General features: G+C 42.3%; 2 protein-coding genes across 2 annotated transcripts; one reads left to right on the top strand and one right to left on the bottom strand.

Moving 5' to 3' along the window:
• The first annotated feature begins 4,898 nt into the window (after positions 1 to 4,898).
• Positions 4,899 to 7,681, top strand: LOC137921381 (glucose dehydrogenase [FAD, quinone]-like). The gene is made up of 3 exons (XM_068764119.1): positions 4,899 to 5,403; positions 5,912 to 6,027; positions 6,253 to 7,681. The coding sequence occupies exons 1-3, from the start codon at positions 5,038 to 5,040 to the stop codon at positions 7,679 to 7,681; spliced, it is 1,911 nt and encodes a 636-aa protein (XP_068620220.1). The 5' UTR covers positions 4,899 to 5,037.
• Positions 7,682 to 7,727: 46 nt separating this feature from the next.
• On the bottom strand, positions 7,728 to 12,347 carry LOC137921740 (glucose dehydrogenase [FAD, quinone]-like). Its single transcript, XM_068764558.1, has 5 exons — positions 12,154 to 12,347; positions 10,387 to 10,503; positions 10,111 to 10,309; positions 9,354 to 9,666; positions 7,728 to 9,034 (listed from the first exon to the last, which is right to left on the bottom strand). The coding sequence occupies exons 1-5, from the start codon at positions 12,345 to 12,347 to the stop codon at positions 7,728 to 7,730; spliced, it is 2,130 nt and encodes a 709-aa protein (XP_068620659.1).
• Positions 12,348 to 14,189: the final 1,842 nt, after the last annotated feature.

The following is a 14,189-nucleotide window of genomic DNA, read 5'->3' on the forward strand; positions in this document are numbered from 1 at the left end:
TTTTCGCTAATAATCCCTTCAATTCGCCCTCAACTGTTCAGTATCGGTCGTTCTCATTGTACGGAATCGGCGAGCAATAACAATTAAACGTTGTTAGAGCGCATTGCCGATTGGGCTCCCGCCCGCCCGCAGGCTAATTCTCCATTAAAATAATTGGGTTATTAAACAGAATTATTTGATTGTTGCCGGAGGCACGCCGGCTGCGGTGTTACCCAATGCGTACACGTTTCATTGGCGAATTAAACTTCTGAAATTGGCGGGAAAGTTTAAAAGTAATTTATATATAACCTCAGAATCAGAGAGAAGTTCTCCATCCTTATTGAAATGCGAGATTGTTGTATGAAGTAAACCGCATGACGGTTCTATACGGACCGCCATTAGGAGACACTTGTATTACCAGAGTTGCACGGCTGTTCATACAACTGCAGACATATTATTATGAAGATGTCTTCCAGTCGCGCGACGCATGAGTTATAGCCCTGTTGCACTTCGCCTGGTACTCGTCTACCAACAAGATGTCATTAGGGAGTAGCAGGTTGGCAATAGGACATTACAATGTTAAGGTTAAGTGTGGCAGCTACTATTTAATATAAAAAACACTTCCGACTAACAGTGAACAATACCCTTAATGTTCCTCATCACCGCGATTCGAGGATCCCCGGTAGGCTCATATCGGGTCTACTTTAATAAAGTGATTTTGTTGCTTTTTTTTAAATACCGCAGCAGATGGCATTTCTTAATCCGCGATCAACATTACAAAAAGGGTCACGATCCTCATCTGTCAGGGATACATTGCAAGGATCATTAGTTATTTTTTACGTATCGTTTACTCAATACATCTCTTGATTCCCGGCATATCTCTAGTGGAAACGCAGCTTCAGAATTTCTGTAAGCAGCCACTGCTGTTTTACGTAGTGCAGTCAAATTAGCTCATCACTTCTCAACTGAAGTTATAGTTTAAAACGTCCGGTTATTGTGGGGTGGACCCCTCTAGGCGAAGCGATGATATAGTCAAGACTGATCATTGTTGCGATCTTTGGGGGAGGCCAGGGATCATGATCCATTGTTATCCACATAGGATCATGTACAGTGATCACTTACGCACGCCATGGAAAGAATGCCAGAAAAGCCCAGTTTCACACAAACTAAAATCAGATTGAGATCTCTTATAATGATATCATTAAATTTAAAGCAAAAGATTTCTATAGGACATAACAAACTCATGGTTTTTTTATCATTTTCTCAATGTCCTTGACATAATTAATTTAGTTTGTTTTTTATCCTACCGTCTAACGTTGCGCACTAGTCCAGAATGTTATTTCAAGCGTAATTAAATCTTCATCACAGGCTGCGCCTTATGTAGTGTTGTGTTAAACAGTGGGTGTTATTGTGTTTTGGATATAAAGAAAATAATATTTATTATAAATTGTGCTGCATGTCAGTGACTCATCGTCTTGATTAGTGAAACAATGAAATATCTTTTTCTTCGTGAAACTAATCTCCCACAGCGGAAATACGAAGTTAAACGCTTTAACAGCTCCCGCGCGCCGCCCGGCGGCCGCCTTTGGAAACTTAGCCGTGTAATGTTCCGCGCGAGGTCGCGTCCACACCTTCGAGCGCCTCGCTATTTGGTTGTAATTCACGTTTGTGATTGCGTTACTGAACTAATAACATAATTTTAGCGTCATTGTCTGTCCAGCGGTGGTGGAAATTGGACCTTAAAGTCATTACTTTTCAGCAGGAAATAGAACAGACAATGGCAATCAACTTGTGCGGCAATGCTTTATAGACAGGCAACTATAATGATATAGTACGAAAACAAAATGTCTAAATTCCGGTTGAACCGAAACCATTCAAGCGCACTGCCTCACAATTTATATTGTGACCGCTCACGCATTTTTTGCTATTAAGAAATGATTAGTAGTTAGCCCGTTGTAATTTTCAGCTCCACCAAGTTTAAGAGTTCTTTAAGGATCCTCAACTGATTGTCACCAGACTCAAGAACAGTGTTCAGGTTTTAGGAGGATGTTCCATGGAGTGTCTGGCACCCGAGAAGAGACTACGGTTTAGAATATCGCTCAGAACGCGTTTAACATTCTTGTAATATGATGTCTGATAGGCTGGTTGTTTCTGTTTCAGAACAATAATGTACTTATAAATTGTAACGTGTTATAATAACATTGCAGGTGCATTTTGTTTTCAAAGATATTGGAAAAAAAACACGGGCACAATTAAAAAGACAAAATACAAAAACAACAGAAAGCAAAAGGCATGGGCAGGACTCACCTCACGCTGTTAAGGTAAGATATACAAGAAGTAACTACACAGTGTAAGGAATCTATAACTGGAAAAAATAACGTAAGAATACTACATAAACGGTTAATTGGTCACATGAACTAAAAGATGGATGGAGAAAATAAACGATAAGGAAATAAACAAGCAGTCGGAATAGACATTTACTCAATTCGAGATAAATATAGCAGAACATACTTAACCCTTAACATACCATAACGGTTTAATGGAATCAGGCGTTACCTCGCGGAAGTCCATCCTACGTAAGAAAAGAAACAATATTTGGGGCATCTTCAGGAGTTATGTTACACGGATTAGTGGAACTCTGTTTGGCACTAATCGGTGTAACATAACTCCTGAAGACGCCCCGTGGAGGGGTGAAATACGTGTTGAGTGATTTGGCGGTGTTGGTTGTGTGATTCGCATTGTTTGCCGCATACGCTTTTATCAGCGGGCTGGCGTGCGGTGCACTTTATTGCACGACTACCGCTGCATGTGCGGAAGTGGCTAAATATTGGTCCGTTTCTTACATACCATAACGGGTCAAATGACCCGTCTTGGTCGTTTGCATCAATAATGCCATGAGCAATGGATCAAAAATTCTTATTTTTTGCGTTTGTAATTAAAATTGTCAATGTACGATTTTGTTTCATAATAATAAATTTTATTTTTATTTAATTATTAACAACCATACTTCATACATTCAAGCAGGAAACATAGTGGAGTCATTTGACCCGCTATGGTAGAAATAGGAACCTACTTAAGTCTTAGTATGTCTAGATGTAACTAACCGTATAAAAACTAGAAATAGGGTATATACTAACACCACTAAAAACAGTGGAAGTGTAAAGATAAGTTAAGATACATGAAGTAAAGAAGGCTTGATCATTAATTATTATTGCGTTGTTTTATTTAACCATATAAATGTAACATAGTCTCGGCCCATAGACACCCACTGCAAGGCATCCCTCAAAGACATCTATGGGCAAGTAGTGTATTTAGAACGAGGAAGTGATGTCACAAAATGTAATGTTAAAAATCGAAATAATTGCACAGTGCTATAGTATTGTAAAAACACAAAACCACTAAAACAATATTACAAATAAAATTTCACTATGGGGGATATACCATAATTAACATGATTGGTAGGGGGATTAGCGATTGCAGTGTGGTATTATGGAACGCAGAGAGCGTTGCTGCTCATTCTTTTATAAGTAAATATAGTTAATTATGTTTCTATGCTTAAGCGAAGTACTATTTACATAAGAAATTAAAAACAACATTACAACTTGTACTTGACGCCGCTAAATACACTATTGACTCTATTTACAATACAGAAAATTTTATGAGAGGCTTCAAATTACTATAATATCGTAGTCGTTACAATATCTTCTTTTTTCTGGATTTTTAGTACTAATGCTAAACGCAAATCAAGTGTTAATAAAATGTGACTCACTCTGAGACACAGGCTGTGCCTAATGTAGTATTTAAGTTAAGGAAATAAAAGTAATTATTAAGTATTAATTACCAGAATTCGACAAAATAATTGATACTGTATCACTTCGGATCACCGCCACATACCTCGTGACCGTCGGCACGTGAAATGAACTGCGTCGAACGCATCGCTGAGCCGTAAGCGCTACCATTAACAATAGCGAAAATGCATTTCTATTAGAAGCGAAATTATTTGACAAGAATGACTAACATCATAAGGTGATGTCAATACAACGGTTGCCGCCCCAAGTTCGTCCATGAATGAGTTTGCTGACATCAGCAAAGGAAAGAAAAGAAACAGTAGTACGTTGAGCGAGATATGAACGCTCTTTCAGGTCCAGAAGGAGGCAGCCCCGAGAAATCGGCAGAGGACAGATCCCACTCAGAGACGGCCCCGTCAGCGCAGGGACAGACGTCGTTACCTTCGGAGAATGGCGTTTTCTGCCGAATACAGCGCGGACAAAACTGCGGATGTTTATGTATGTACGGGCTTTAAGCTTCAGGTGGACGATTCAGGTCTCGCGCTATCGCGATGCATCGCGTGGGCTACTATATACCCTTGGCTATACAAGCTATCCATAACAGCACAATGCGAGGGATTATGAGTGACTTTTAATTTGAAGACACCAAGCTCAAACACAGCGCAAAAGTCGCCCACCGAGAGGCTTTAAACAGTTATAATATTTTAGTGGTTCAAAAAGACCTGGACTGCGCAGAGTAAATCAGTTTGTTTACTCTAATGACTAGCAAATGTAAATCGTGAAATACAAAGAATACGCCTAATCAACACACGCGTCTATTGGAAGCGAAGTGACAAGTCTCCTCTGGAATTCGAGACAATGAACAATAAAACAAACAATAACAACAGCCGTGTAAACTTTGTGTTCTTGGATGTGTATACGATAACAAGCGCGGCGGGCGCGGGGCCACAGCGCCAGTGCGGCTCCGGAGCGCGCCGCCGCAACACCCGCGACCCGAGCCCGACCCGCGCCGTGACCCCCGACGCGACCCCCGAGTCACATCCCGCGGACACATCTCGCGATCGGCCAGGAAGCCGGAACTAACCACTGTAACTCCAACGGACACGAGTCTAGGTTAATCCGACGCGCACCGGGTACATTTCAATGGACTCCAGACGACGATGTGAATAGAAACTCGCGTGACAGCGGCGAGCTCGAGCGACGAAGCACACCGGTGTGATTGATGACAGACTCTGATATCGCGAGATCGTAGCCGACATTAAAACATGCCATGAGCGCAGCTGCTAATATAACCGACGAGCTGTGCAAGATATGTGACGGCCGGATAGAATGCGCGCCCACCGCGATCCTCCTGATCTCGCTGGTCCACACGCTGTACGGGTACATCGGCCCGGAGCCCGACTACTTCGGCCGCAGCAACCCTGCCCCGCCGGGCGGCCTCAAGAAGAAAGGTGACGATGTCAAGTACAGAGCGTTCTCGAAGTATAAATACCAAGACGACGGGCAGAAGAAGATCGAGGAGCTGCCCGATGTGGTCATGAACGAAAAGGAACTCGAATACGACTTCGTGATCGTGGGCGGCGGCACTGCCGGCTGCGTGGTTGCCAGTAGGCTCTCCGAAAACAGAAAGTGGAGGGTGAGTAGCCCTTTTCGAGGTTATTTTTATATTTCAACAATCACGACTAAAACTGTATACAACGCATAAATTTCCCATTCTCTTCTCTCTATTTGGTCTGGTGGTTTGGTTTATCTTTCTGCTTTTAGTTATGAAATTATAAATGCGAGTGGTTTTTGTTATTTATTTTTGTGATTATGTATATTATATATGTATATATACATAATACATGTATATGTACGTCGATCAGATATTATCATTAGGTTTACTAACGAACACGAAACTTCTCTTAACCTCTCTATAAAAATGTGTATATATTGTTTGCTGATTCAGCCAAACCCTTTTAATATATTAGGCTTAAATTTGATTGACAATAGTGTTGAGTTTCCATTATGTTTAGAAAGTATCTTTATAAATTATTGTTTTAAAAATTTTAAAATTATCTGTACAGTTTAGAAATCTTTTCGCTTATTACTTTTGAAAACATGAGAAATATCTAACGATGATTGTGATATATTTTCCGCTACAGGTTCTGTTGGTAGAGGCTGGACCGGAAGAACCGAAGATGGCCCTAATTCCGGGTCTCACCAGCGAGTTCAAAGGCTCTACTGTGGACTGGCAGTACTCGATGCGGCCAAAGAAAGGGTATGTCTTTTTTAACAAAGTATTCCGTATTATAGCAATGAAATTCTTAAAGTTTAGGTGCACTATTGTCATTAAGAAAAAGTAAGGGTACGCATAATCAATGTCATCTTTAAACTATTTCACGAACTATTTGACTCGAATTTACATTAAATATATTTTTGAAAAACTTCAAAGACGAAGACAAATATAACGGAGTGCTTAACACTACAATAAATGTTTTTCCAGGTTCTGCCAAAACCGCCACAGCTTAGGCTGCGAGGTGGTCCAGGGCCGCGTGCTGGGCGGCACGTCGGCCATCAACGACATGGCGTACATGAGGGGCAGCCCCGCCGACTACGACGAGTGGATGCTGAGCGGCAACGACGGCTGGAGCTTCAGCCAATTGCTGCCTTACTTTAAATACTCCGAGGGCAACTACGACAAGGACATCGCGAAAAACAGATTTTTCCACTCGACGCAAGGACCCCTGGATGTGGGCAGGTACCCGTACGTCGACGACAACGTGGACGTGCTGCTGAGCGCCTTCAACGAGCTCGGCTACAACTACACCGACATCAACGGCCGCAACCAGCTCGGCTTCATGCGGATACAAACGATGTCGTACTTCGGCGAGCGCGTGAGCGCCTACACCGCGTTCATTGACCCCATACGGAAGCTGCGCTCCAACATCGACATCGAGACGGAGGCGCTCGTTACAAAAGTCCTGTTCAAAGACAACCGAGGGTCCGTGCGAGCTACGGGCGTGGAGTACATCAAGAATGGCACGATGACTAAAGTGAAAGCGAAGAAAGAAGTGATCCTTTGCGCGGGCGCTATGAACACGCCCAAATTGTTGATGCAGTCCGGCGTGGGGCCGAAGGACTATTTGGAGTACTTAAACATAAAAGTGTACAACGACTTACCGGTCGGAGGGAACTTTCACGATCACCTTTCCGTCTGCTTGCCTGTTATAAAGCTTAGCAGGACAGCCACGACTTCGAAATTTTCAGAAAAGCTCAAAGATATCTCTTCATACTACGCGAAAGGCACAGGGCCTTTATCGGCAAATTTCCAGGTGGTCGCGTTTCTTGAAACCTCCCTGTCCGATATCCTCGGCACGCCTGACATCGAAGTGAGGTTCCGCGGTCACGACTCTAACATGTACTACGACAGGATAGACATGTGCGTTTCTCTACTGACACCTAAAAGCCGTGGCCAGATCGTACTCAACGCAACGAATCCCACGTTTGGAAAACCCCTTATTTATCCGAATTTTCTTAAAGAACCATCCGATGAAAAAAAACTATTAGAAGGTATACACGAAGTTGTAAAGCTGTTCGATACGGAAGTGTTCAAGACGGCCGCGTTCGAGTTCGACCCGCTGCCGATACTGAACAACGAGTGCAAGAACTATGAAAAAGTGTCCGAAGACTTTTGGGCCTGTATCATTAAACATTTTTCAAGTCCGCTGCATAACTACGTAGGCACTTGTAAAATGGGTTCCTCGAAGGACCCAGAGTCTGTCGTCGATAACAACCTCAAAGTATACGGCGTTGCAAATCTACGGATAGTCGATGCTTCAGTGATTCCTAAGGTTACTAGAGGTTCGGTCGCGGCCCCCATTATAATGATAGCAGAAAAAGCGAGTGATTTAATAAAAACGACTTGGTATTAAACAGAACTTTTATTTACAGTTTCAACGCAGCGCCGCCGCGCGCGCGTCACCGCCCGCTGTTGTATTGTCCTTTGTTTTCTTTCCAATCGCGTATGATGAGCTTCGCGCCTCTCTCTGCGATCATCACGGTCGGTATGTAGGTGCCGCCGCGGACGTGCGTCGGCATGACGGACGCGTCGATGATCCGCAGGCCCTCGATGCCGTGAACTCTTAACTGGTAGTCCACTACGGAGTTCGTACTGTTCTCGCCCATACGACACGTGCCGATGGGGTTGCTCATCGCTTTAGTGTAGTGCCTGGCTATGCAATTCCACTGCTCTCTGTTTCGTAGTTTGTCACAAGGAAATAAATCTACCGGCGCGAACTTCACCAGCGGCTTCAGCTCCCTAGTGTCGAGTAGCTGTAGGGCGATATCGATACTGTCAACTAGTGTGTCCAAATCTTCAGATTCCTTAAGAAAGTTAGCCTGTACAACTGGCCTGCCATATTTTGGATTTCGTTTGTTAAGCGTCACTTTTCCTTTACTTTTGGGCTTCAGAAGGACTGGGTAGATTAAAATTAAGTTGTAGTAGGGCAGGGGCATTGTGTACTCTTCAATCGAGTGTACACTGATGTTCGTGAGTAGGAACTTATCGCTTCTTACGAAGTTCCCTTCGAAGGACAGCTCGACATCAGGAGCGTTGTTATCGTTTTCGTAAAGCTGCAGGAAAGCGGACAGTTGGTTTATCCCGCGCGATGCCAGAGGGCCGTTGCGTGATTGGAACCACGTTTTAAAATCTTTAATGATCGTGTCCTCGTTCACCGGCGTGACATCATTAATCGCAAATGCAAGACCGCCCGTGGTGACCTGGTCCTGGTAGTGCGAGCCTACGGGCAGCTCCCGCAGGACCGTGATGTTGTGCTTGACCAGCTCAGCGCTGGGCCCCAGGCCTGATAGGTGTAGCAGCCGCACGTTATTAATCGCGCCGCCGGCTAGAATGGTCTCACGCTTGGCATACGCTGGATGCTCTTTGCCCTTCTCACTCTCGTACACAATACCATCGACAGAGCCGTCCTGCTTGTTGATGATGATTCTGGTGACAGTGACGCCGGTCATCACCACCAAGTTCTTCCTGTGTCGCACGGGCTTCAAGAACGCGCTGTTCGTACTCAATCTCGTGTGGTTAGCCATAGTAAACTGATGCTGGACGACGGCCTCCGCCACGTTGGTGTTTATGTCCATCGTGCGAAGGCCCATTTCGGCGAATGCGCTGGTGAACAATTCCACGAAGCGGTCGGCTCGCTTGAACCTCTGCACGCGCAGCTCTCCGCCGCGGGCGTGGTAGAGCGTATTCATTAGAACATCGTAGTCGCCTTAAACAAAAACAAGTTCAGTCGCAGCCCGCGCCCGCACCCGCGCCCGCGCCCGCGCCCGCAAACGACGTCATTACGCCCGTTTATTTAGTTTTTTGGCGCAATAACTTTCGCAGCCGGTTTTGCGGTAGTTAAATGTAAAGTTACAATATTATCATAATGATTGTCGGAGACAAACGTTCGCATTTATTCTTCCGTTTTTTGTTTCAAAATAACTGCCGGACCGCAATTAGGAACATGAAACTCTTTCGCGGAAAGGCTTAAATTTTATTTTGTTACGTTTTGTTTCTGGAATATTCGGGGGACTAACATTTCTTACCATTATCTTCTGAAGCCTTGAAGTGTTCGAGCAGGTTATCGAATCGCCAATCCAATGAGCCGAGTTGACCCGCGTTGTGCCATCCATCGTAGTCCTTCTTGTGACCTCTGGTGTACTTCATGTCGTTGGTGACGCTGGAGCCGCCGAGGACTTTACCAGTTCTCACCTCGCAGGCTCCTCCGAGTCTCGACAGGCAGGAGTAGCCGTTCCTCTCAGTCCTGTAGTTCCAAAGGATTGGTCGGTAGTCCTTCGTGGGGACTGCTGGAATGTCGTAGTCTATGTTTTCATCTTCTCCCGCCTCTAGCAGTAGGACCTGTTGAGTCAACATGCTGTGAACATTCTAGTTTGTAATAGTTTTATTGTACTGGTGAGAGGTATACGAATCCGTTAACTTATGAAATTGTCGCCGCATCCTTATTTTAATTATTAATAAATTTTAGGAAATAGTTATAGCAATAGTTGTATGTATTTTTGATATAAAATTGTTAGATTTTAATATAATTGTTAATGACATAGGCATGTGATATGTTATGTTTTCTATACATTTTTTTCATTAAATATTGTTCTTTATTTTACCCCTAGCGTCCAAATTAGTACCGTTGTATTTTGTGTCCTTTTTAACTTTTTACAAATCAAGTGCTGCAAGGGGACATAACGTATCTTATAGATTTTCATCGAAGACTTTGGATATCTGTTCAGATGTGTTGACGTGTTGTGTGAGTGAAATCGTGCCTCAGTCAAGTAACATTGTCGATACCTTCCACTCGGGCACCGCTGACAACCTATTGGCGAGAACGCAGCCCGAGGTGCCTCCGCCGATGATGATGAAGTCAAACACACTATTCTTCAGGTTGTTTTCATCGGCCTTGCTTCTGGTGGCCTTCGTGAACAGATCGGCCGCTGCCGCGCTGGCCAAGAAGAGAAGAAGCGCCGACCTCAGTAAAGTCGAGCTGCCTCTGAACAAAAATATTATCATAATTTCAGCCACAGGACGTCCTGCTGCACATTAATCTCTTCTATAGATTTCCACGACCTGCTACAGTGAGCACGTGGTTTCCGTTTCAGAACCTTCAGGTAGCTGCAGGTGTTGCGCGCTATGTGGACACACGCTGTCACTTCAACTCGCCGATGGTGGTAAAACATAAGATCGCTGAAGATTATAACGTAAAACTTTCTAATGAAAAATCCGTTCATTTTATTGACGACAAAGAACATTTATCCAAACAATTATATTACACAGGAAGCAATCCTGCGCAGCAGGTTGTTGCTCTTTATAGCACTCCTAGCAATTATATAGCCTCTAATTGCCCTGTGTTGGATGATCTAGGAGTTTATCTTCTACTTTATTCAGGACTGTGTAAGGATAATGTTTGTACAGATACGGTCAGTTGTAATGTAAGAAAATTAAAAACACATTAAACTTAGATCTTATTAAGGATTAACAAATATTCGATTTCTTATTTCGTTGGAAAATTTTCTTATAAAACCGTTACCATTATAAAGTTTAATATTATAATCATATTTTTTTTTTTTTGAAGGGAACTATGGAAATACATATTTTTATTTAGTATTGTCTTATCAAATCAACCCAATACATAGTATTTTTAAGAGCTGCACCGCACCTAGTTTAAAAAGGTGCTAAAGTTTAATTAAAAAGCCGAAAATTGTATCTGTTATTATCGTTAAACAAAGATAAAGATTATATGGAGATTCAAACATTTGAAAGGTTATTGTCATGATTACCAAAAGCCCATCGATGCAGTGGCAGTATAGTGACAATCTTGTACATCTTGTAAAAAGAAAAATATTACTAAGTTTTTGGTCATAATCCTCATTGCACGCTGCCGTCTTAGATTGTATAGTCCACGTACAATCAACTTCCAGAGGCATTACAAGAGCAGAAGTAATATTATATCATATAATCCGCACCGTGTCCAACACTCAGTCAATAATCGAACTCGTGACCACGACTGAACGCCAATCCAATGTTAATACTCCAAAATCATCGGATTCATTATAAAGTCAAGTGTATACTAGACTAGATTCTAGTGCAGCGACTAACCTACAGACTGCACATTTCTCTCCTACTTAGAGTCATAAATATAATTGAGTGAACCGTGGATATCTGTAACTATTAACTGTCGGAATTCTCAAGGGGATATGGAGATTATTGGTAGTAATGAATATAAGCTCCTAAAAATAATCGCAATCTGCGCAGCACCTGAGAGTTTACATGAATTAAAAATCTAATATATAAAATTCTCGTGTCACGGTGTTCGAACTTGAACTTCTCCGAAACGGCTGGACCGATTTTTTCCAAATTTTACATGCGTATTCAGTATGTTTGAGGATCGGCTACTATCTATTTTCCATACCCCTAAGTGATAAGGGTGGTCCACCCCTAAATTTTATTTTTAATTTTTTAGACAATTTTTTTGGTTTTTATTTTATTATGATACAGCATCCAAAAATACATACAAACCTAAATTCTCACCCCTCTACGATCAACCCTTATCTTACATTTGTTAATTAAAAGCTTTAATTTTTTTTGCAAAACAACGTTTGCGGGATCAGCTAGTATTTATATATTATTGTCTTGCAATATCTTGTTATATGATCAAGACATAACACGCACCGAAAGAACTTATCATTTCTTTGACATGAGCATCAGTCGATAGCGCTGGTTGGAACAACACATGGCTTGTGAAGTGGTGTCCATGTGTCTGCTGTACGATGAAAGTAGTTTAACGTATAAATCGCTTCCGAAGCCAATGCTTACAGCATCGTAACATACGCTCACCATCGACCGGAACAATCATTATCAAGCTTTTCAGTAGATGCCCACTGAAAAGCAAAAGTTTCCCACGACGAGCGGTCCTGCGTTATCCGTATCCAGCGACTTGCTGCCACTTGGACTATGGCGCCGGTGCACTTTGCGAGAGGCCTACGCACGTCGCGTCTCCAGGCGCGGTTTTCAAGAATCATTCGCCCCATATCGGAACAGCAATTCTTCGAGTTGCATCGGTGAACTTTGTTCTTCTACGAATCTCCTCATTCGATCAGAATAAGCCGAGCACGAAATAAATATAAACTAAATATTGCAAACAATCACTTCGAACGGCTGAATCACAACACATCACACATGTAACAAATAGATCTCCTAACCTTAAAATTGTATAGAGCATCGTCGCTGACGCGTGTCGCTGCGTGGCGCTGCGTGTCGCTGCGTGGCGCTCTGCCCCGGTCGCGCTGGTAAATGGAAACGGTTGCCCAAGCAGGATTGCGGCGTTTGCCCGCGCGCCTGCCCGGCCGCGGCCGCGCCGCCGGCTTTCAAAAAACATCACTTCCTTCGCAGCACACACTAATAATCTCCATCCGAATGCCTGATATTTCCTCGTTTTCCCGCCAACTCCGGCCCCGCATCAAAACCAGGACGTACTATGATGTATAGTATGCACGTAACGACTGGCCGGCGACTATGTTTTGTTACACAATATTGACTTAGAATTAATAATTGAACTCGACGTACAAAGACTTGCATTGAGGAGATTGTTTTGAACATTCATATTGTATATAAATTCTAACCCGGGAGTCCCGATCGACGTCACACTTTACGCAAGAAAGAATAGTCGTCCTGTTGACAGACGACGGACTTGGAGTAACGGATAAAGAGCAATAGGATTGTTATTCATGCGCCACATGACTCCTGGGAAACCTCCATGATTATATTCCCGTAGCTATAAAGAGCCTTGTAACTTTGCCAATGTAATAATTCCGTATAAAACAGTAATCTTATTTATTTCACAAAACAATATTATATTTAATTTAAGATAGAGAATCTCCAATATTAGTCATAAGGTTTTCTATAGACACCTAAAAGATCATCGCGATCAACAAAATGGAAATTTCAGAGTTAAGTTATAAGTTGAGATTAAGTCTGCAAAAACCGCTAGACCCTTATCTGCGTGTAAGATGCCATTAAGCGCGGAGCCGGGACAATCCGAGTCATAAAGCACGTGCGCGGGGAGACGCCCGGCAAGCTCTGGCGGTCAGCTAATTTCCGGACGGCATCTTATCTTCGATAACGTTGTCCCCTGTTGTTATTTGACCCTTTGAGGGTCATTTAACTCCTAAGGGGTGCCTCTGTGTACAAATAAGTTGTCAGGAAGCAGTATGTAAGATATATAGTTAACGTTGTCCGATTAACAGGGAAAACGTGAAAGTTTTGTGTTTAAAAATGAAAGTAAAGGAAATTGAAAAAGTTTTTGGTGCCTATTTTATCGATCTAATGTGGGTCAACATTCTCCGCTTTAGAGATTTTGTATCTATAGTAAGGAGATAAGATCAAAATTTGATATATTCTATGGTTCTCTGCTAAATTTAATAAAATGAGAGTTTTTATTGAGCTAAATTGTAACTTCGTTATTTTCCTTAAGTATTACTGTGTGATCATTAGTAATTGGGGTGTATAATATCTAGTATGGAAATAAAAAAATGCTATAACTAGTAATAATATAAATAAGATGCTTTAAAATCAAGTTATCACTTATGTTAATGAATACATCAAAGTTTAATTGTAGCGCCACCTAGTGGAGAATCCACTGCTCTTACTATTGAAAGTGGATAATCGTCAAAAGTTTTTACATACAAACATATAGATGGCGCGACGCATCAAATCATGTTTTCGAGGATCGCCTAGGTTACATCTAGGGAGAAGAAATAGGAGATTGAATTAATAATAAAACTAAATCAAAACAGATTTATGTTAAATCCAAATTATTCTGTAGTAATTAACATAACGATAACTTAAGGGTTAGTTAGGTTAGTACATAAAAC

This window comes from Battus philenor, unplaced genomic scaffold (genome assembly GCF_028537555.1).
Source record: "Battus philenor isolate CCGP_79_NKW_IND1 unplaced genomic scaffold, ilBatPhil1.0.hap1 SCAF_19, whole genome shotgun sequence".
Classification (NCBI taxonomy): Eukaryota; Metazoa; Arthropoda; class Insecta; order Lepidoptera; family Papilionidae; genus Battus; species Battus philenor.